The sequence below is a fragment of the Macaca nemestrina genome, chromosome 2 (genome assembly GCF_043159975.1).
Source record: "Macaca nemestrina isolate mMacNem1 chromosome 2, mMacNem.hap1, whole genome shotgun sequence".
In the NCBI taxonomy this organism is placed as follows: Eukaryota; Metazoa; Chordata; class Mammalia; order Primates; family Cercopithecidae; genus Macaca; species Macaca nemestrina.
In genome coordinates, this window is record NC_092126.1 from 161,096,090 (window position 1) to 161,119,243 (window position 23,154).

General features: G+C 39.1%; 1 protein-coding gene across 1 annotated transcript in view; it reads right to left on the minus strand.

The window, feature by feature from the left end:
• Positions 1 to 660: 660 nt before the first annotated feature.
• Positions 661 to 23,154, minus strand: part of LOC105470279 (poly(ADP-ribose) polymerase family member 14) — a 50,827-nt gene continuing 28,333 nt past the window's right edge. The window contains exons 9-17 of the mRNA XM_011722096.2: positions 22,586 to 22,664; positions 17,211 to 17,360; positions 16,850 to 16,912; positions 16,362 to 16,529; positions 12,503 to 12,709; positions 11,822 to 12,421; positions 10,392 to 10,525; positions 3,530 to 3,704; positions 661 to 3,207 (exon numbers count right to left, since the gene is read on the minus strand). Of these exons, the coding sequence (XP_011720398.2) occupies positions 2,918 to 3,207; positions 3,530 to 3,704; positions 10,392 to 10,525; positions 11,822 to 12,421; positions 12,503 to 12,709; positions 16,362 to 16,529; positions 16,850 to 16,912; positions 17,211 to 17,360; positions 22,586 to 22,664 (1,866 nt within the window). The 3' untranslated portion in view covers positions 661 to 2,917. The remainder of the gene's footprint in view (positions 3,208 to 3,529; positions 3,705 to 10,391; positions 10,526 to 11,821; positions 12,422 to 12,502; positions 12,710 to 16,361; positions 16,530 to 16,849; positions 16,913 to 17,210; positions 17,361 to 22,585; positions 22,665 to 23,154) is intronic.

Consider the following 23,154-nt stretch of genomic DNA (forward strand, 5'->3'; position numbering starts at 1 on the left):
GCCTTATCCATTAGGTGCAGTAGACAATGGCTAGGACCCACGAATCTTTTAGGAGGCCACAAAGATTTTTAGTTTCTTTCAAAATCAGGAACAAAATATATAATCCAGCCTCGACTTCATTTGTGTTCATGTCAATGCAGTTGCAAATTTAATTTTTTTATGCAATAAAGGGCCCACAATGGCAAAAGTGCCTGAGGTCCATGAACATTTTATAGTGGCTCTGGGTGTCAGAGATACCAGAATTATTTGAGGTGCTTGCCCAAAATGCAGATTCCTGGGAACCACTCTAGTGCTAGAGAATCTGACTCCTTTGGGACGAGGCCAGAGCTTGGAGGTTCAGCAAACACCTCAGGTGATCCAAATACCAAAAAAGAGAATTTCTGACCCTAGAGTAAACAACCAAGACCTATCACAGGTGCAAAGTGGACTTGTTTCAGCCGGGGCTACTTGCTGGGGTCAATAAGCCCTTCAGATTCACTGAACTATGGCTGTATCATGCCCCTTCCTGTAATTTTCAGCCAAATATTAATACACTGAGCATCCCTTCATGCTGTCATACTTAATTGTGGTTTTAAATTATTATTATTATCAGCAGTGGTCTGTGTTTATCATTAAGCCCCCCCATATTTGCCCTTTAAGATAAAAATGTTTACCATTAAATGACAGTTTTCCAGTATTTTATTTGAAAAGGAGGAAAATGACAGTTAACATGTTTAGATTGAGGATAACTATAACATTACTGAATGGATTGTTATTCTTCGGTGCGATATACCCTGATACTCAGCCTTACCCTGAGTTAACCAAACCATTGGAGAACAAAAGCAAATAACAGCGGGTCTCTCTTTTTTATTCCAATTTCTTACATTTATTGTCAATGATGAATTCAGATGCCAGTGGCCTGCCTAGAAAGCCACTCTTAAGCAATAAGGAGTCTGCCAATCCACTTAAAAAACAAACCACAAGAGAAAAAAATCCAAAACCTCTATGTTAATGAAGCAGCAACTGTGGCCGCCTAACCTCCTCCACTTCAAGTACAGGTGTTCCTAGCAGATTAAATCCCTTAATCCTCCCAGCAACCCCTAGCATCTGATGTGCTATCTGCACTGGCTCCGTGTCGGTATCAGCTCTGGCCTTGGCCTACAGAGTTTCAAATAAAGAGACTATAATAGAAGAAGCCAGAAGGAAAAAAACAACAAGGGAAGATGGGGGTATTTCAAGACTGTCGGAGATGTTCCTGAATCAGTGGCATTAATCTAGAGGCCATGTTCTGCAGTGGGAAGAGCAGTGGACTTGACATCACAGGGACCAAGATTCAGTTGCTGGCTCTGAGGGTTCCTGCTTAGGTGATCTCAGGCAAGGAAGCTTCTTGCACTCTGAGCATGTTTCCTCAAGTTTCAAATGCAGAGAGAATTCTTACCTCACAGGATTGTTTGAGGAATTGAGACAATGTGTGTGAAAGCCCCTATTTTACTACCTGGCACACAATCTACGTGCTCAATAGATGGTGTTTGAATCTTAAACTTACCTGGGGAAACTTTTAAAACTTTATCATTCAATAGATATGAGTTAGCAGATTAGCAATATGACTGCTCACTTCCTTTGGTTTATTTATACATAAGACATCAAAAGTTAGGCTATCAAGGAAAATATACTATTTAATAATCTTAGAGTTTGTTTAATCTCAGCACAGGAGAAGGGTTTCACAGTGAAGTTGTGTAGCAGGCGTTATCCCATTGTTATCACTGGCAGAACAAAGACCAATGAGTAGACACTATAAGAAGGCACACTGGCCGGCCGTGGTGGCTCACACCTGTAATCCCAGCAGTTTGGGAGGCTGAGGCGGGCGGATTACCTGAGGTTGGGAGTTCAAGACCAGCCTGGCCAACATGGAGAAACCTCATCTCTACTAAAAATACAAAATTAGCCAGGTGTGTTGGCACATGCCTGTAATCCCAGCTACTTGGGAGGCTGAGACAGGAGAATCGCTTGAACCTGGGAGGCGGAGGCTGCAGTGAGCCGAGATCGCGCCATTGCACTCCAGCCTGGGCAACAAGAGTGAAACTCTGTCTCAAAAAAAAGAAGGCACATTTTGGTTCAACATTAAAAAGAGCCTTCTGGCAACTGGAGCCAGGGTTGTGCGGCGCAACTCCATGGGGCAGGATTCCCCTAGACCACAGCCACATCACAGCTCCTGGACCATGCAGGGAAAGTACACTGCAGTCCCAGAGCCCTGGCCAGAGCTGTCCCACATGTCACTGGCTAGTTTGGGGAGAATGAAGTTCCCATCATGGAATCTGTTCAATTTGAGGTAAAGTGACAGTAAGTCAAGAATGTTAGAATGTTAAAGAGATAGTTCCGACTTTGGATAGGAGCCTGACTAGGCTTTTTTTCGTTCTTCATTGGTTTATCAAACATTTATGGAGTATCCATTGTACATCAGGCACAGACCTCATCCCAAGGAAAACAATATGACTAAGATACCATCCCTGCTCCCAGAGAAGACAGAAGCCCTACCCACATGGTAATACTGTGCTCCCCACAGCACTATGGCATCCTGACGTGGGGCCGGCTGTCTCCCACAGTGGCAGCTGTGCTTAGCTGTGCCCTCTGTCTGTAAGATTGTTATTCTCTCCTTCCTGAAAATACAAACCTGTTCTTTTCCCACAGATTTGATGTCCATACTTGTGGACACACAGTTGCAACTGCATTATCTCATTTAAATTCTCCAAGTTATTAGGTCTCAAGATAAGTTCATTTCCATTACGAACGAGAAGCTGAAGACTGAATGACTTCAGTGACAAAGAATGATCCTTGGATATTAGGAAAAATCTGTTAAGAGGAATAAAAAAACCTAAAACTTTTTTTACAACTAGATATGTACAAATGGATAATATTTTGTGAGAAGGATACCAAAACATTATCTTCTAAAAGTAATAAGGTACTCTGGGTATGCTTGGTAGTCATAAAATACCACAAATAAATTTGGATGTTGCACATTATCTGTGACAGTGTCATACAGGTCAGTAGGATTTTGAGGGTTCTTTGAAGGAGGCACAATTAATGATTGATTTCCGTGTGTATAGATTCCAGTAAGCACTCGCACATAATACATATGCTTTCTCCCATTTGCATCTGGTCTGGAGTACGTATCATTGGCAGAATAATTGGCATTGACAGCAAAATAGGTCCCCTTTCCATATGCCACAGCTGTGAAAAGAAAAACCATTTTTAAGGATTTCAATTTAATGTAAAATTTGATATGTTGGCCCAATCTGTTAAATAATGTTATTTCTAAAGCCTCTCTTAAAATTTTTTTTTCTGTGCTTTTCACTTTTAATCATCAATTTTTCTACCTAGAAGGGCCAGTCAGTCCCCTTTGGGATGAAATATAGTGAGTCCTACCCTGAAACTCGGGCTGCAACATGGCCATCAATGATGGGGGATCGCAATGAATCCACATGGTCCCAGCCAACTCAGGCTCTCATGGCTGATGCCTCATTCCAAGCAGCCAGATCACTCGCTTCCTTACCATTCTTTCCAGCATAGCTGCGATTAAAGCCATTTCGATTGACGTATGGCACGGAGCCGGCATCTGTCCCATGGAAGAGCTGCTTCTCGTTCATTGTCTGGCCGTTCTTGGCATCCATGGTTTTTTTCTTTGCCTGGTAGCTATTCCAGAGGTCTGGATTCTGGATCCTCTCAATCTGCAAATTAATAAAGAAAAATATTCTGCCAGTTCCAAGAGCACTTGCCAATATACAGCAAATGAAACATGATCACTATGTTTCATATATACAGCAAATGAAACATGATCACTATGTTTCATAAATAAAAGCACACTAAACAGAAAATCCAATGCCAGATGGCAGCTTTCTGCATTCCGAAATCTTTTTAGATCCAGTGTTTCATAAAACCAGGCAATGGGAAGAATGTTGGTTTAATTTTTAACATCTTCTATGTACCGCATGAGCGCAAACAAGGTTTAGGATTTTAAGTACTCATGACATGAATTCTGCTGGCCCAACTTCTGCAACTCCTGCTTTTTACATGTACTCTAATGACTGCTCCTGTTGCCGTGTCCACCTTGCTTTGCACTCTGCCTCTCACCACCTTAGTCCTTCTGGGATACTGGTTGACCTAGCTGTGTACTTACAGTAAGAGAAGCAACAGAGTATCTAGGCAAGAATGAAATTAACTAATGAAAATCTCTGGTCCAGTTGGAAGAGTGGAGCCTGAATCTTGAATGTTGTAGACCAAAGTGGCCATGCTTTCACCATCTCTTTAGGCAGTGGCCTCCAGGGCGGTGCTGGAAACTGCTTGGGTCCTGGGTTGCAGTTCTACTTCTAAACTCCCCTAATCACCAAGTAGTAGCAGTTTCATAAAGCTGTCCTGGGAAGACTGAGGGGTGGATAAAGGTGGCCAAAGTCCCTCATGGAAAGGCACAAGGTAAAGGTTCCATATTGCCCATGTTGTCAGAATGTTTTCCATTTTGGAGAACTCTCAGGCTTAACACTATTACCTGCCATCATCTGGTTTTTTTGTTTGTTTGTTTGTTTGTTTGTTTTCCAGTTTTGGGTTTTCTCTTTTTAATTAAGATACAATTTTTGCACTCTAATTCAAAGTCTCAGCATTAGCATATATTTTGTTGATCTGGTTTATGATTTTAAAATTATTTTTCCTTTGTATTCTTTATCTACAGCTAAATTTCTAATCTTCAAAATGCCTACATTCATTTTATTTCATTTACCTTAAATTTTATCTCACTCATTTTTAAAGCCTTCAATATTTTTTGAGTTTTGAAATAATTCTCAATTTCTTAGTCTGTTAATCCTTAAATTTAAAAAGGTTGTTTCTTACCCTTTAAAAACTTTTAAAATAATTATGTCAAGTAATTTTTTTTACCTGATTCTATATTTTTTATGGGATAAATTCTAAGGTAAAAAAAAATTACAAATAAATCTTAAACTTTATTTAGTAAGTTTATTATTAGCAGCAGATGTCTAGCCAGGGTAGATTACTTTTATCAGACCAACCTCTCACCAACAACTACTAGAAGAGCTAGAGAAGGAGAAAAGTCTATCTGAAGGCATCAAAGATTTGATGAGCTAAGACTGTAGAGAGAAGGGAAGTACGATGAAACAGTAACATAGAAGACAATAATTTCTTCGAAGTGCTGAAAGAAAATAATTGCCATCTAAAATTCTATGCCCAGTAAAAATATCCTTCAAAGAATGAAAGAGAAATAAAGATATTTTCAGATAAATAAAAACTGAGAGAATTCATCACTACCAGATCTGCATTGGAAGAAATACTACATCTAGATGAAAAATTATCCCAGATGGAAGCGTGGAAATATAGGAAGAATTGAAGGACTCTGGAAATAAATGATAAATATGTTGGTACATGTAAATAAATATAGACAAAAATGTTTCATTGGGTTTCAAATATAAATAGAATTAAAATGCATGTTAAAAGCCATACAAAAAGCAAAAGAGAGATAAATAAGGTTTAAAGTATTCAAAGGTCTTTCCATTGTCTGGGAAATGATGGATGTACTAATTTACATTACAGTTCAGTAAGTCAAGGATGCATGTTATAGTCTCTAGGATAAGCACTGAAAGAATTAGAATGTATAACCAACAACATAATAGGGGTGAAAATGAAATAGAAATAATACAAAAGAAACCAGGAAAAGATAAAAAAGAACAAAGAATAGATATTACAAATAGAAAACAAAGATTAATATGGTACATTTAAACCCAAACATATCAGTAAGTACAGTAAGTAAGATTAAGTACTCCAGTTAAAGATTAAGATTGTCAGACTGGATGATGAAAAAGCAAAACTCAAGTATATGTTGCTACCAAGAGATACATCTTAAATATACAGTTATTAAAAGATTAAAAGAAAAAGAATGTGAAAAGATATACCATAACATGCTAACAATAACCAAAAGAAAGCTGGCATAGCTATTTTAATATTGATAATAATTTTGGTATGATAATTTTGAAACAATTTTATGTATTCTATAGGATGAAACAAGAATGTACTATTATTAAAAGCCAAAATTTCTATTATACACAAAATGACATAAAATATTAAGATATTAAGAAAAAATGTTTCAACATTAAATTTCAATTGAAAACATGAATATGGCTGGGTGCTGTGGCTCACACTTGTAATCCTGGCACTTTGAGAGACTGAGGTGGGTGAATCCCAGCACTTTTGAAGTCAAAAGTTTGAAACCAGCCTGGATAACACAGACTTCATCTCCACACACACACAAAAAAAGGTGTGGTGGCATGTGCCTGTAGCCCCAGCTACTCTAGAGTCTGGGTGGTGGGGATTGCTTGAGCCCAGGAGTTGGAAGCTGCAGTAAGCTGTGATCACGCCGATGCACTCCAGCTGGAATGACAGAGCACACCTTTGCCTCAAAAAAAAAAAAAAAAAAAAAAAAAGAAAACATAAACACGAGTTCACGATTTTCTTAGCTCTAGCCACAAAAGACCCTGGAAGCAACAACACCTCAATAGCAGTGAACACACACAACACACAACTCTTGGTTTCTCACTACCATTCCCCACTAAAAGGTAACAGGGCTTCTTAGAAAAATGTCTGATTCCAGGCACGAGACAAGGAAAGTACAGGGTGAGCAAGACAAATCTCATGGCAAAAAGTAAAGAAATGCTCAAAGATAAATGGGGTCATTAAAAGACATGGGAGTCAACTTCCTGCCAGCCAAATGTAGGATAATTTGTACATCTAACAGAATAATCACTGTAATTAAATATAACATACTGATTTTTTTTTAAATCAGGAAAAAAAAGAACATTTATTCTTTAAAAAAAAATGCCAAATAACCTATATAGAAGGAATGACAGAATTAGAAAATCACCATCCTGCAACCTCCAGTGTAATGATGGATTCAGGCAAGGATCATCAATGGAAGTGAAAATCAATCAGTACAAGGTTGTTGGGGAACAGGATACTCATATGCTGACGAAGTTTCATCCTACAGATAATCTACTGATTCCAGTGGAGAGATATGGTGGTCACCAACTTGACTAGCGATCAAACTTAGCATCATTAATAGTGGGATGGCCTTACCATCTGAGGTTCCTGATGTGATGTATCACCTATGAAGTATTCTTGCAAAAAATATTTATCTGAATTTATTCAAATCTTTCAACCTAACTCAGCTTACCAGAAATAAAGAGGATAGAGAAATAAATGATATTACCAAGAATCAGATAAGTCTAGAATCTATAAAACTGGCATGGATTCTTCCACAAAAATCAAGGCATGACAGATCCAGAATGTGATACATTCTACAACACAATTGGCTTAAACTCTAAAAAATTCAGTGTCATGAAAAATACTTTTTTAAATGCAAGAGTACTATTCTATATTAGAAGACACAAAGGAGACATAATGTCCAAACAGTGTGTGAACTCAGACTGGGGTGGGGGAGGGGGAGTTATAAGAGATTTTTTTGAACAATTGGAAAAATTAGAATATGGACTGGGGCCAGACGTGGTGGCTCACGCTGGTAATCCCAACACTTTGGGAGGCCGAGGCGGAGGGATCACTTGAGGTGAGGAGTTTGAGACCAGCCTGGCCAACATGGTGAAACCCTATCTCTACTAAAAACACACACAAAAAATTAGCCAGGTGTGGTGGTGGGCACCTGTAATCTCAGCTACTCAGGAGGCTGAGGCAGGAGAATCGCTTGCGACCAGGAGGCAGAGGTTGCAGTGAGCCAAGATCACGTCACTGCACTCCAGCCTGGGCGAAAGAGCAAGACTCTGTCTCGGGTGGGGAGGGGGAAAGAATATGGACTGTATATTGGATATTACTGAATTAATGTTAAGTTTTTAATTGGGATAATGGCATTGTCATAATTTAGGAGAATGTCTTTAATTGGGAGATACTTGCTAAAATAGGAGTATCATGATGTCTGCAACTTACCTTCAAATGCTTCAGCAAAAACAGACAGGCAGAGAAAGCAAAAGTGGCAAAATTGTTGAATCTAAGTGGAAGGCTTATGGATATTAAAAACCTTAATCATAAGACTTAATAGTCATAGAGGATGAAAGACCACCCATTTTTCATGTTATTTTCACAATTCTAGGGACCTCCCTGGAGGTGCCTTAAGTACTACTGACACCCCTGCTTTTATCTGGTTCACACACTGGGATTTCACATAAGATTTTATTGAAAAAAAAAAAAAGGTTTCACTGTAAAAAAGTGTTGAAATCAATTCTCTGGCCAAGGTCTGCCAATATGCAGCAGGCATCCATAGGGCCCACTATAGATATTGCTGGTCAACCAGAACATTCATTCTTGCTCAATCTAAACTTAGCATCTCATCACAATGTGCCAGTCAGCCACTACCAGTTAGCAGTAATTGATACTTGGAGTGAGACTTGCTTGTTATCTCAGAAATAGACCATGATAGAGCTGTGTACTTGAATCACATTGTCTTGGTGCCTCATAGAATTGTTTTCATTCAATCAGGCATCGATTTTGTTCAACCAGTTTTACATTATAAAAGACAGTGGTGTAAAAGTTGATGCTGAATTTATTGTGAGGATGATGTTGAGGATATTCTCTAGTACTTGATCCACAAGAGAAACCTCTCAGGAGTCAGTCTCAGTATTGTGAGGAGCTGTGAACCTCCTTATCAAATGGTTTTCTTTTTCATTTATGGACATTATGAGTCTTGTAGCTGAATGTTTACTTCTTGCTTAGTCTGCTAGGAAACTCAGAGACAAATTGGTAACCTCATGTTATGTATTTTTGAGAACTAGTAGTACCTCTGTATTATCTTATTTTCCCTGCCATTCTTTTCTCTTTATCCATTTTCTTTGTCTATTTACTTTATCTGAAGGTATAGTCTACATCTTTGCAGAGCACTTTAAATCTTTTTGAATTATTACGTGCTTAACTACATGAATAAACAGTGTTGGCAGTTCAAATAGAGAGTAAGAAAAATTTGCAAAGAAAGAAAATGCAGGTCTTCCTGGCAGACTTGTTATGGCGGATCAAAGATCTCTGGCTTTACTCAGAAAGTGGCAGAACCAAAAACAGAAAAGAGGAAGGAAAGGGAAAGAGAATTACATACCTATGATGCATTAGATTTTAGAGAAGTTGATTTTGCAGTTAGATATTCAAGTGGAGATTTTTTTTTTCTTTTTGAGATGGAGTCACTCTGTCGACCAGGCTAGAGTGCAGTGGCATGATTTCGGCTCACTGCGATCTCTACCACTCATGTTCAAGCGATTCTCCTGCCTCAGCCTCCCGAGTAGGTGGGATTACGGGCGCCTGCCAACGTGCCCAGCTAATTTTTGTAGTTTTAGTAGAGACGCAGTTTCACCATCTTCGCCAGGGTGGTCTTGAACCCCTGACCTCGTGATCCACCGGCCTCGGCCTCCCAAAGTGCTGGGATTACTGGCGTGAGCCACTGCACCCGGCCTCAAGTGGAGATTTTTTAGGCCACTGGGAGTATGTCCTAGAATTTGAGTCAAAGACCCAGGTTGGTAATGTTGATTTGGGAGCTATCGACATTGAACTAATAGTTGAATCCAAGAAGGGTAAAAATATTCCCTGGTGAGGTACAGAGACAAAAGACCCTTTAAGCATAAGTAGCATGAATAAAGCTAGAATTAGGGGTTTGGAAGAGAAACAGTACCTGCGATAATGAAAAGAAAATTGGTCAAGGAAAAGAAAACTCATAATAATATTGCTAGAGAAAGTCAAGGAAAAATATAATTTCAAAGAGCAGTATCAATAATGTTTAAAAATGGAAGAAGATGCCAAAATAATCGGTTGTTTTTATTTGAGAGCAGGATTGCGCTATGTTACCCAGACTGGTCTCAAACTCCTGGGCTCGTGCCATCCTTCCACCTCAGCCTCCCAACAGCTGGGACTACAGGCACGAATCATCACACTCACCTGCCCAAAACAATGATGATAAACAAGGAAAGGGCTGCTGGCTTTATCAAGGAAGCACTGTTGACCTGTGAATAGTGGGGCAGAGTAACATGGTCCTGATCTGAGGAGGAGCCTCTACATGGCTCTCTGTGGAATTTGCTAGTTATCAAATCCAATTTTAAAGCCATATCTTTGCATTTGTATTAGCTTGCTTCACAAAGTAAATCTATGTCTTTAGTGTTCTATCATATTACAACTGAATATTACACTGACACAAGAATCTTAATGCCTCAGTAATTATAGTCACATGAGTAGAATCTAGAATCTACTAATTACCATAAAAATTCTAATTCTGGATTAAAAAATGTGATAGGAAGTGAATGAAAATACATTTTATATAGGACCATGACAGAACTTATTTCCACCATTCAGAAACCACATTTCAGCAGAAGGCTTACCTTCTCTATTCTGAAGTGTGCGCAAGTCTGATTAAACTTGCTTGCCACTGTGTTGTACTCAGGATCACGAGGCTGCAGCTCCACCACACAGAAATTCTGCTGCTTCATATCACTCCAGTGTGCAGGGATGTCAACTGCAAAGGAGACATTTGAGGATGCCCTCGTACATCCCCGGTACACTCTGAAAATTTAGTATCTGTGTTCTTGTGTTACTATCTTCCAATCCTACGCATTCAAAAAGTTCCTTATCTTTCTAGGAGAACGCTTTTCAAAGCATGAACGACAGACAACCTACATGAGAACCAACTGGAATGCTTGTTAAACCAAAATAAAAGGAAAGCTACAGATCAACCGAATCAGCATCTCTGAGGAGCAGAGCCTGTGTGTCTGCCTCCTAAGTTTGGATCATACTACGATTTGAGAACTGTTGGTGCAGTATAACTCATCTGTGTTTTCGGTTCAATCTCTAATAGTCACAATCTAACAATAAATTATTTCCCTACAGTGTTCTAAGTAGTTGCTGTTTTGTTTATGCATGGATTTTTGCCAGAACGCCTCACCATCACCACCACAGGCACTCCACATCTATTTTTTCATTATTCTTCATAGCATCTTTAAGAGGCAGTTGGGTGGCAGATTTTGCTATGTGATAGGCTGTGGTGACAGCTCTGTCTCCTCCTCTGCTAAGCAGAATACTATATGTGATTTATTATTTTCCAAGGGTTGCTCAGAGTGTTAGGAATCTGTTCACACTGATCTCACAAGAGATAAATATGGTGTAATGGAAGCTAATTTACCTGTTTTCAAGGGGGACTTAATCTGGTTCGAAGGTGGGAATGGCTGCCTACACAAGACAGGCATTCCCTTCTTGGAGAGTAGATCTGTTCAGAGAATCTGAAGCCTGTTTCCTGTCATGTGCGTCAAGGAACCTTTTGCTCTCGGTAGAGGTGACTTCTGGGAGAAGTTCCTACAGGCTCCCGATCCTCCCTGGATTATCAGTCAGACACAGAGAGGGTCCACCCTCTGACCAGGCTTTCCTTTCTGTTTTTCCCTTTGCCCTTTTGTTCTAGAAAACCTTGGGCCATCACTTTTCCTTTAAGCCTATGGTTTTCCTTCCCCTAATTGATGCAGCTATTACCTCCTCAGCACAACTGGCTTTCGGAAGCTTATAAACTGTAAAGATGGGAACAAAGGTGAGATTTGACTATTGTTACCAAGAAGATAGTCATCTTCAGGCTTTTGGGTACATCCGTTCTGGGTTTTCCTGGCCATAACGTAAGCACTTCAAGCTCAGAGGCCATATTTTCTAGTTTATTTCATTAGTGTTACATGAATTTTTTCCTATTTGAAATTCTGATGTATGTACAAAATAGTGTTATGCCCAAAGTAGGTGTGAAATAGTAGATGACAAGTATGAATGTTTAACTCACCTTCGGATTTCACAAGGCGCTGAACAGATAAACTGAGGCCCTTTGCATCTGTGGCAGTGTATGTGTTCAAGTTCACTGTGTAGTGCTGATGATTAATTTTGACATCAATAGTTTTTTTCTTTTCTCTTCTTGCATCCTCTAATTTCAGATTGGTTATTTTGTCAAAACGATAAAAAGTGTTATTGTCATTATACTGCCATTCTATAAACTCACTGATACAGTCTGCCCGGGATTCCTGTTCTTTGGCCAGTCGAACTCTCTTGATCATTGCCTCAATTTCATCTCTAGCCTGCATCACATCTCTGCTAATTCCCAAAACCTTAATCAAAGGTCTCTTATTGTCCAGGAAAATGTTAATATTTAACTTCTCCTGCAGCTCTTTCAACTTCTGATACTCCTTTTCATCAAAGTGTTTGATGTACTCATCTTCACTGGTATAAGGACACTGTTCTTTTTCAATCAGGTCTTGCAGCCAGGAGATAGTTTGTTCCACACACATGACATTTTCACCACACACCCGAAAAGTTGCTGATTCTGTTTTCTTTTCCAAAACCAAATGATTCTCTTTTTTGGGAGGTTGCTTTGAAATGCGCAAAAATGCTAAAAAGAAAAGGAAGATTAGGTATTTCTCATGTGACATCAACGTTAGGAACATGCATTTCATAAAAGCAAACAACTCACATGCAAGTTTAGACATCATAGACTGTTGGGAAGAAACCTGAGTCCCTTCTCTTTTCTTCATGATGGCATAAAACACATCCAGTACTTGAGGCAGAAAGATAACAACTTTAACTTTTTTCACAGACTTGGCTGATCCTTTCTGGACAAAGTCTTCAATGGCATCAATTATGGCTTCAGCAACCTTTTCTGGGTCTTGTTTGGCATTTCCTGGAAGAGCAAATAATAAAATTGCTGAAGGACAAAAGGACCTAAGTGGAAGGCTAAGGAATACATTAGGGTTTCCAATGCTCAGAGAATAAATGCCCACTCCTCAATTCTTTCATCATTGTGGAATTTTCTAACAAAGCATCAGCAAACACTTTTGAAGTCCTAGATGCAATGAGGGTTTTGGTTCTAGGATGTCAGGAAGCCCACAGCCTGGCAATGAACAAAGGACCCAGAAGTCTGACTTTTGGTGTCTGACAATCATATCTACTCTATTCAGCTGATCCCAGCTCATTGTGTTCCTCATCTCCTATTACAGAGCACAAGCAGCTTTTCTTCTTAGCTCACTAGTGTCCTCAAAATTTCATGAAAAGCAGATGCTAATATATGTTGACATAAAATACTTTCTAAAGATGAAAACCTTTTTTTGGATCAGTCATCACTTGATTTTATGTATGTATCCTTATTCTCCCAGACATCTCTGGGAACCTAATTTAAGCTAAGCAAAATTTAGTAAGACACCCAGTGCTATAGGCTATTTGTTATAATCTATAATTTTTCAGACACAAGTTATCTATAAGCCTTCAAGAAGGCTTTCCCTCCACACTCAGTGAGATTTTAGCTGACCACCAGGATTCAAGGTAGCTACCTGGAGCAGAGTGTTCCCTATTTTCAGCATACACCATATCCTCCTTCTCAAGCCATGAAAGTGACAGCCTAGGTAAGATCATGAAAAGTCCCTTTCCAGCCGTGGGAACAGTCCCATGTGAATAACAGCTGGCAAAGTCACATGATGGGCAATGTAAAAGTTCCTTGGCCAAGCTGATGTGACAGACTAAGAGCCCACCTGGCTAATTGTTGTTGATGGTGCCCACACTATTGCAGAACAAGAGTAGGCTTCTTTGACTTGGTTATGCTGACAATTGTGGGAATGTAGACAAACCTCACATAAAATTAACCAAGGGGGGTTGTTCAAATCTTTTTAAATCAGATGATCAGAGAAAGAGGGAAATTCTCTTTTGCAAAGCTGTAATTTTCCCATGGTATTTGAAAGAGTTTATATGGACAAGTTCAGTTACATTCATTCACTTTCAAGAAACATGTGCCATGTCCTATCACTGGCTAGGTACTCACTAGGCACTTACTAAAACACAGATGATGTGATATGTGGGGATGAGCAGGTGATCAGTAGGTGAAATATGGAAAATTGAGGGACAGGCTATGCCAGATAGAACTATGTAATGGGTGTATGTTCGACCTGGAATGTATGCAGAACAGACCTAGTTTTGAGGAAGATAAGTCTGGAGGGGTGTGGAGGAAGCATGGAGTGGGGAGCCTATGTCTAGTTAGGAGGCTGTATTAAAAGCTTAGTCAAAAGACAAGAGCTGAACAAAAAGAGGAGGCCAGAATGAAGAGTAGGGATTGAGGAGCTATTTTGGAAGTAAAGTCAGGAGGACATAGGGACCAGCTGGGTTTGTCCTTAACCTTTCCCTCTCCCTCTTTTGCCATACACATACCTTCACTATATCATGGTTCATGTTGCATTGCAGTTGTTTGTTTGCATGCCTGTCTCTCACACTGGGCTCAGTGCTCTTTGTGAACTGGATCCTTTTCTTAGTTATCTTTCTATCTCCAGTGCCTAAACATGGTGCCTCGCAGATGCGGGCACTCGGTAAACATTCAATCAAATAATTCCTAAGCTAATGAAGATTACAGTGATGAAGAGGGTAGAGTCAAGGACTCTAGATGGAAAGTGATGTTTTTCACATGATTGGAGATATAAGAGGAAGGGCAGGTTTGGGGAGATGACAAGGAATGGGAGTTTGGAGTCTGTGCTCAGCTTGAGGTGATCACAGGTGTTGCTGACCACCTAGTCTCTCCTCTTATGCAGGTGTCTCTAAGGAATAGGGAGGAGGCTCCTTTAACTGCCAGAGGCTGTCTTGATCACAGTCTTAACTGAACTCATATACACCACTAAAAGAGAAAGCTTCCACATCTATCAGTCTCAGGACCAGCTCAGGTGGTGAAAAAGACAGGTAAAGAGGACGTGCAAGGATAACCCACTAACCCTGATTTATTTGTGCAGACCAGCAATGCAACTAGGTCAGTGGAAGAAATGACAGGATTGCAGCAGCCCAGAAATGCTCAAATGTGTACATATTTATACAAAATGAAAACTACCTTCTGTCTTTGTTTCGTCTTTTGACTCTACCAGGGACTCCTTTGGGAAGGTCTGTGGCACCCCTAAGCTGCCTGCTTTCTCGGTCTAAATCACTTGAAGGTGGAAACCCAAGACTAGAGCTCAGAGAAAAAAGCAGATGGAGACAAGAGACTGAGGAGTCATTGGCGGGTGTCCTTAAAAGATAAGTAAGTAGAGAGATGATAGATAGATAGATACATACATACATAGATGGATGGATAGATAGATAGATAGATAGATAGATAGATAGATAGATAGATAGATAGACAGACAGATGACTGATAGAGAGAGATAGGAGAAATGTTGGCTAATCTGCTAGGAATAGATGATACTCTAAGGGGAATGAAAACAAAGGGATCAAAAATTATACTTTTAGAAATAGAAAAGTTGTAAAATAGATATAGAATTCCATCTCAGAACATTATAAGGAATGGTACAGAATTACAGATATGGGTCAGAGGGTTAGAAGAAGGCCCAGAAATTGACAAGGAAGATTAAGTTTCTTGAGGCTAACCTTCTGGAAAACCTAGAATGCCAGCATAAGAGATTCAAACTTAGATTCCTGAGCAATAGAATGACAGATCTGATGCTGACTATTCTCGCACTGGAACCAGGCAGCTCCGTTCACTTCAAGCCTAAAAAGGCATGCCTCCCCTGACCAGCTCTCTGAAGGAGACCAAGCAGGAATTCCTGAAGAGCTCAAAGAACACCTATGTAACAAAACTGCACATTCTGCACATGGACCCCAGAACTTACAGTATAATAATAATAATAATAAAGCCCACCTAACTAATGATAAATCCAGAGTGCCATCCTTATATACGAAAAATCACGCTGTCATTACATAGTTTTAGGAAAAGAAGAAAATCAAAGAAGCACGTAGGCTGAAAAGAGGAAAGTGGGGAGTTGAGTTTCTGACCCACTAGGTCCTGGTGACTGAGAAGCTTCTACACAGAAATGCCCTGGGGCCAAGTGACACAGCTGACTGTTGAGCTGAAGCCTGGAAGTGTTCCTCTGGGAATCAGCTAGAGTGAGGTGGAAGTTGTTGTACTAAGATTGTCCATGGAGAGGGGAAAGAGGAGGAAGCTAAGGGCTGCATAATGGAGACTATGTAGGGAATGGAAAAAGGTGAAGTAACTGAGGAAAGAGAACGAGGGATGGCCTTTCCATTCTCTCCCTTCTCTTCCCCACCTTACTTCCCCTTCCCTTCTTTCTATCTCTCTAACATTCTAACACTCTCTTCAGTTTCCTGCGTTTTGTTCCTCTTTTACTCAAACTATCCACAGGCTTTGTCATTCCCTTGGGAGTTGCCTTATGGGGAGGAAGCTGTCCACTCCTAGCTTAATGGTTGCTGCCCTGGGTCAGACTCAGCACTGATCACATTCACACTCAGCTCCAAATGGAAGGGAAAGTAGACGCCTTGGGATTTAGCCTTGACAGCCAGAGGCCACAAACCTGTCCCAATGGCTGGGAGGCAAATTGATGAGTAGTTTTGTTTTTCACACTCCTGCAAAACAGAGGAAACCGAACTCTTGACATCATTTCCACCAATTACATGAATGATATTCTTGCACTTCAAAAATCCACCTCCAGTGATTATATAATCATTTTTGTGCTGCTGAGCTGGGAAACACAAACAAAAAGATGCAAAATTAGTAGATGTTGAACCCATCATTTGTTTAGAAAGCAAAATGTGTAACTTGGCAAATAAGCATTTTGTGAATAAAAAACTCCTGAAATACTATCTTTGATGGAATAGTATGACTTTACTTTTTAACTGTGAGATTACTTTTCACTTCTAAGTCTCTGTGATTGAAATTGTTTAGTAAAATGTATCATTTAAAAATTAGAGTGTTGTCTCCCCAACCCCAAGTCTTTCCTCAGCCTCTCCACAGCCTCCCATACAATTACAACTCCGGACCAAAAAATAGAAGGTGCCTTACCTTGCTGAGAACACTCCATTTCTACATTTTGTCCAGCACATTCTAAAATTGCTTTGGAGACCCCTACATGAGAAAATCAAGATGATTACAAACATGAGTAAAAAACCACTGTGGTATATTTGGATCAGAAAGATTATCTAAATGCATTCTCCATTATCTGAGGAATACTCTAATTGGGTATTGCTGATGACAAAGAAGAAAACTTCATAAAATAAACATTATTAATTATGGAAAACCCTGTCAACATAATTTAGAAGTTATTAATTAACAAGCCAAAGTTATAAAAACCAGTTTGGCTACAGAAACCCTCCTTCATGGCATCTACCATTAACTATTGAACTCATCAAAATTGTACAAGTACCTGCTTTGAGATTAAATGACTTTGATGTGGAATTTACAATCACATCTGCCTCTTCTTTGGTGATATCTCCAGAAGCCACCTGGAAGATGATGGAGCCAATCTTCATTTCATGCACACCTAAATCAGGGCTAGAAACAGTCCCATAAAAACCTGAAAAGAAAAGAAGTAAAGTCAATAACCAAGTCAGCCACAGCAAGAATGACTTGGGTATCCTGCTCACATGTGGCCATCTTGTATGTCTTCCCTCTCTCTCTCTTTCTGTGACCTCTGGTCTTTAACCTGGCCCTGCCCCTCAGCCTCAGTGATGATCTGTTTAAGAAAAAAGAATTAGAAAATAGAATCCATATCAAACATGAACTCTGGTGCTGGCCAAGGTGAAGTTAGTCTGCTATAGCCTATCTCTCCCATTGATTACAACTAAAAACAGGACAAATACAAAAAGCCACTACCCAAGAGCTCTGAAAAGTTACAATAACAGCAGACAGATTGAAGAAAGGAGCCAAAACTTGCAGAAGCAATCTGCTAAGGGGGATAGTTTTCCATTTTGTTCTGTTTTAGCATTTTTCCTCTTTTCTCTCCCAGCTTTGACCCAAGGGTGGCCCTAGTCTCACAACATAATATTTAAAATGCCCAGTCTATATTCCAAAACTGCTTGTCATATAAAGAACCAGGAAAATTTGATCAACCCTTAAGAATGTCAATCCAGCCAGGCACGATGGCTCATGCCTGTAATCCCAGCACTTTGGGAGGCCAAGGTGGGTGGATCACTTGAGTCCAGGAGTTCAAGATCAGTCTGAACAACATGGTGAGACCCCATCTCCACAAATAATGCAAGTATTAGCTGGGCATGGTGTTGTGCACCACAACTGTAGTCCCAGCTGCTTGGGAGGCTGAGGTAGGAGGATCACTTGAGCCCCCAGAGTTTGAGGCTACAGTGAGCTGAGATCATGCCACTACACTCCAGCCTAAGTGACAGAGTGAGACCCTGTCTCAAAAAAAAAAAAAAAAAAAAGATGTCAATCCCGGCCAAGCCTATAATCCCAGCACTTTGGGAAGCCAAGGCAGGTGGATCACTTGAGGTCAGGAGTTCAAGACCAGTCTGGCCAACATGGTAAAACCCTGCCTCTACTAAAAGAAAAATACAAAAATTAGCCGGGCATGGTGGCACATGCCTGTAATCCCAGCTACTTGGGAGGCTGAGGCAAGGGAATTGCTTGAACCCAGGAGGTAGAGGTTGCAGTGAGCCAAGATTGCACCACTGCACTCCAGCCTGGGCAACAGAGCAAGACTCCATTAAAAAAAAAATGTCAATCCCAAAGTGACCCAGATGGTGGAATTATAGAAGACTTTAAAGCATCTACTATAACTATGATCCATGAGGTCAAAGTAAACACATTTGAATGGATGGAAATGATATGGAATGAATGGAAAAATAGGATGTCTCTGCAGAGAAATAGAAACTATTTTAAAAAGACCTCAAGGAACTGGAGAAACAAGAACAAACTAAACCCAAACTCAGTAGAAGAAATAACAAAGATCAGAGCAGAACTAAATGAAATTGAAACAAACAAACGAACACAAAAAGATAAAAAATGAAACAAAAAGCTGGCTCTTTGAAAAGATAAAGAAAATTGATAGACCATTAGTGAGATTAACCAAGAAAAAGAAGAAAGAAGTTCCAAATAAGCTCAATTAGAAATGAAACTGGAGACATTACAACCAATACCACAGAAATACAAAAGATCATTCAAGGCTGCTATGAATACCTTTACGTGCACAAACTAGAAACTCTAGAAGAAATGGATAAATTCCGGAAACGTACAACCCTCCTAGGTTAAATCAGAAAGAAACAGAAACCCTGAACAGACCAATAACAAGCAGCAAGATTGAATTAGTAATTTTAAAAATTGCCAACAACAAAAAAGTCCCAGACCAGATGGATTCACAGCTGAATTCTACCAGACATTCAAAGAATTGGTACCAATCCTACTGAAACTATTCCAAAAGATAGAGAAAGAAGGAATCCTCCCTAAATCAGTCTAAAAGCCAGTATTAAACTAATAATAAACCCAAGAAAGGATACAACAAAAAAAGAAAACTATGGACCAATATCTCTGATGAACACAGATGCAAAAATCTTTGACAAAATATGTGCTAACGAAATCCAACAGCACATCAAAAAGATAATACATTATGAACAAGTGTATTTCATCCCAGGGATGCAGGGATGGTTTAACATATATAAGTCAGTAAATACGATACATCACATAAACTGAATTAAGAACAAAAACCATATAATCATCTCAATCGATGAGAAAAAGCATCTGATAAAATCAGGCACCGTTTTATTATAAGAACCCTCAACAAAATAGGCATAGAGGGGACATATCTTGAAGTAGTAAAAGCCATATATGACAAACCCACAGCCAACATCATATTGAATGGGGGAAAGTTGACAGCATTACCCCTGGGAACTGGAACAAGACAAGGATGCCCACTTTCACCACTTCTATTCAGCATAGTACTGGAAGTCACTGCCAGAGCAATCAGACAAGACAAAGAAATAAAGGCCATCCAAACTGGAAAAGAGGAAGTCAAACTGTTGCTGTTTGCGGGTAATATGATTGTATACTAGAAAATCCTAACGACTCCTCCAAAAAGCTCCTAGATCTGATAAACAATTTCAGTAAAGTCTCAGGTTAAAAAAACCGATGTACACAAATTAGTAGCCCAGCTACACACCAACAACGACCAAGCTGAGAATCAAATAAAAACTCAATCCCTTATACAATAGCTGCAAAAATAAATAAATAAATAAAATACCTAGGAATATACTTAACCAAGGAGGTGAAAGATCTCTACAAGGAAAACTACAAAACACTGGTCAAAGAAATGACACAAGCAAATGGAAACACATTCCATGCTCATGGATGGGAATAATCAATATTGTGGAAATGACCATTCTGCCCAAAGCAGTCTACAGATTCAATGAATTCTCATCCAAATACCGGTATCATTCTTCACAGAACTAGAAAAATAATTCCTAAAATTCATATGGAACCAAAAAAGAGCCCATATAATCAAACAAGTCTAAGCAAAAAGAACAAATCTGGAGGCATCACACTACCCAACTTCAAATTATACTACAAGGCTATAGTTACCAAAACAGCATGGTACTGGTATAAAAATAAGCATGTAGACCAATGGAATAGAATAGAGGGCCCAGAAATAAAGTCAAATACTTAAAGCCAATTGATCTTCAACAAAGCATACAGAAACATACATTGGGGAAATGATACCCTATTCAACAAACGGTGCTGGGAAAACTGGTAAGCCACATGTAGAAGATGAAACTGGATCCCTATCTCTCACCTCATATAAAAATCAACTCAAAATGGATCAAAGACTTACATCTAAGACCTGAAACCATAAAAATTCTAAAAGATAACATTGGAAAAACTCTTCTGGACATTGACTTAGGCAAAGAATTCATGACTAAGACCCCAAAAGCAAATGCAACCAAACCAAAAATTAAAAATGGGACCTAATTAAACTAAAAAGCTTCTGCACAGCAAAGTAATCAGGAGAGTAAACAGACAATCCACAGAATGGGAGAAAATATTCGAAGACTATGCATCCGACAAAGGACCAGTATCCAGAATCTACAAGAAACTCAAACAAATCAGCAAGAAAAAACAAACAAACAAACAAACAAAAAACAAATAATCCCATCAAAAAGTCAGCAAAGGATATGAGCAGACATTTCTCAAAAGAAGGTATACAAACAGCCAACAAACATAAGAAAAAATGCTCAACATCACTAATCATCAGGAAAATGCAAATTAAAACCACAATGAGATGCTTAAAACCACAATGAGATGCCTCCTTACTCCTGCAAGAATGGCCATAACTTAAAAGTCAAAAAACAATAGCTGTTGGCATGGATGTGGTAAAAAGGGAACACTTTTACATTGCTGGTGGGAATGCAAATTATTACAACCACTACAGAAAACAATATGGAGATTCCTGAAAGAACTAAAAGTAAAACTACCATTCAATCCAGCAATCCCACTACTGGGTATCTACCCAAAGCAAAATAAGTCATTATATGAAAAGACATACACATACATGTTTATAGCAGCACAATTTGCAGTTGCAAAGATATGGAACCAACCTAAGTGCCCATCAGCCAGCAAGTGGATAAATAAAATGTGCTATATATACACCATGGAATACTCTTCAACCATAAAAAGGAATGAAATAATGTCTTTTGAAGCAACTTGGATGGAGCTGGAGGCTATTATTCTAAGTGAAGTAGCTTAGGAATGCAAAACCAAATATCCTATGTTCTCACTTATAAGTGAAAGCTAAGCTATGAGGATGCAAAAGCATAAGAGTGATATCATGGACATTGGGGACTCCAAGGGGTAGGTTGAGAGAGGGGTGAGGGATAAAAGACTACATAACGGGTACAGTATATGCTGCTCAGGTGACAGATGCACTAAAATCTCAGAAATCACTACTGAAGAATTTATCCATGTAATCAAAAACCACCTGTATCCCCAAAACTATTGAAATAATAATAATAATAAATTGCAAAGGAAAATAAAGTTCAAACTTTAAATAATTTAAAAAATTTAAAAAGAACCAAATAGACATTTTAGAACTTACATATATATATCTAAAATAAAACATTCACTGGATGGGCTCAATAGCATAGTGGGCAGAGAAAAGACTCAGTGAACTTGAAGGTAGGTCAAGATAAATTATCCAATCTGAAGAACAAGAGAGAAAAGAGACGTGCAGGGTTGCAGGGGGGCGGTAGGCATGGGGAGAACAGCTCTGCAGAGACCTTGGAACACTGTCAAAAGGCTTAGCACCACAGTATTGGAAAACAGAAGGAGATATGAAATAGATCAGTGCACAAAAAAGCACTTAAAGAGATAACTTAAAATTTTCCAAATTTGGTGAAAGACATACATTTTTCTATTAAAGAAGCCTCGGTGAAATTCAGACAGGATCAACTCAAATATGGCAACAACAAATTTGACAGAGGTGAAACATTTGGTTAGCGTTGTCTCTCTAATTTGTCTATTTTGGAAAATACATGTCACATTCTCCTCAGGAAATGGTAGTCTTGTCATTACTTAAAACCCATTGTACAGATTATATAACTTGGCCTGCCTTCCCTTCTGCTTCAGATGATGTAAACATGACCAGTGTCTTACACGCTCAGGCATATGAAACATAACTTAGTATCATTTGTCACTCATTGTTTTTTCTTTCATAAAAATTATCACTACAATCTTTTACCTGTCAATGAACAGTTACTTAGCAACTACAAATCACTTTTCAATTTAGAAGCTTTACTGAACCTTGTGTATCTTCAGCCTTGGAAATTTTGTCACTGATGAGATTTCCATTAGCCCTTCTGGCAAATTCATCTGAAAATGCCTGAAATATAAATATAGCGTTGATCATTACACTCCTCTGTAGACGAATAAATTGGAATCATCAGGGTGTTTGGTCCTGCATGCATACATACATATGTGGGAGATAACCATTATCAAACAGTATTATTTAATTTCATTGCAGATCTTGAACGTTATGAAAACAACACATGATTCTGTTTCTATAAATGTGTCTAATGAAAATAAAGATGTGGACAAAGATATAAATACAAGGATATTCACTACAGTGCTATTCATAATAGAGAAAAAACAGTTAAAAATTCAACAGGGAAAAAGTTAAATAAATGTTGCTGTATCCATGTGTTGGATTATTTAGCAGCCATTAAAAATTGATTTTTGAAGAATTTTTTATTTTTTAATAAATGAGATCTCGCTGTGATGCCCAGGTTGGAGTGTCACCCAGGCTGAAGTGCTAGAGGCATTCATTGCAGCCTCGACCTCCTGGGCTTAAGTAGTTCTCCCACCTCAGCCTC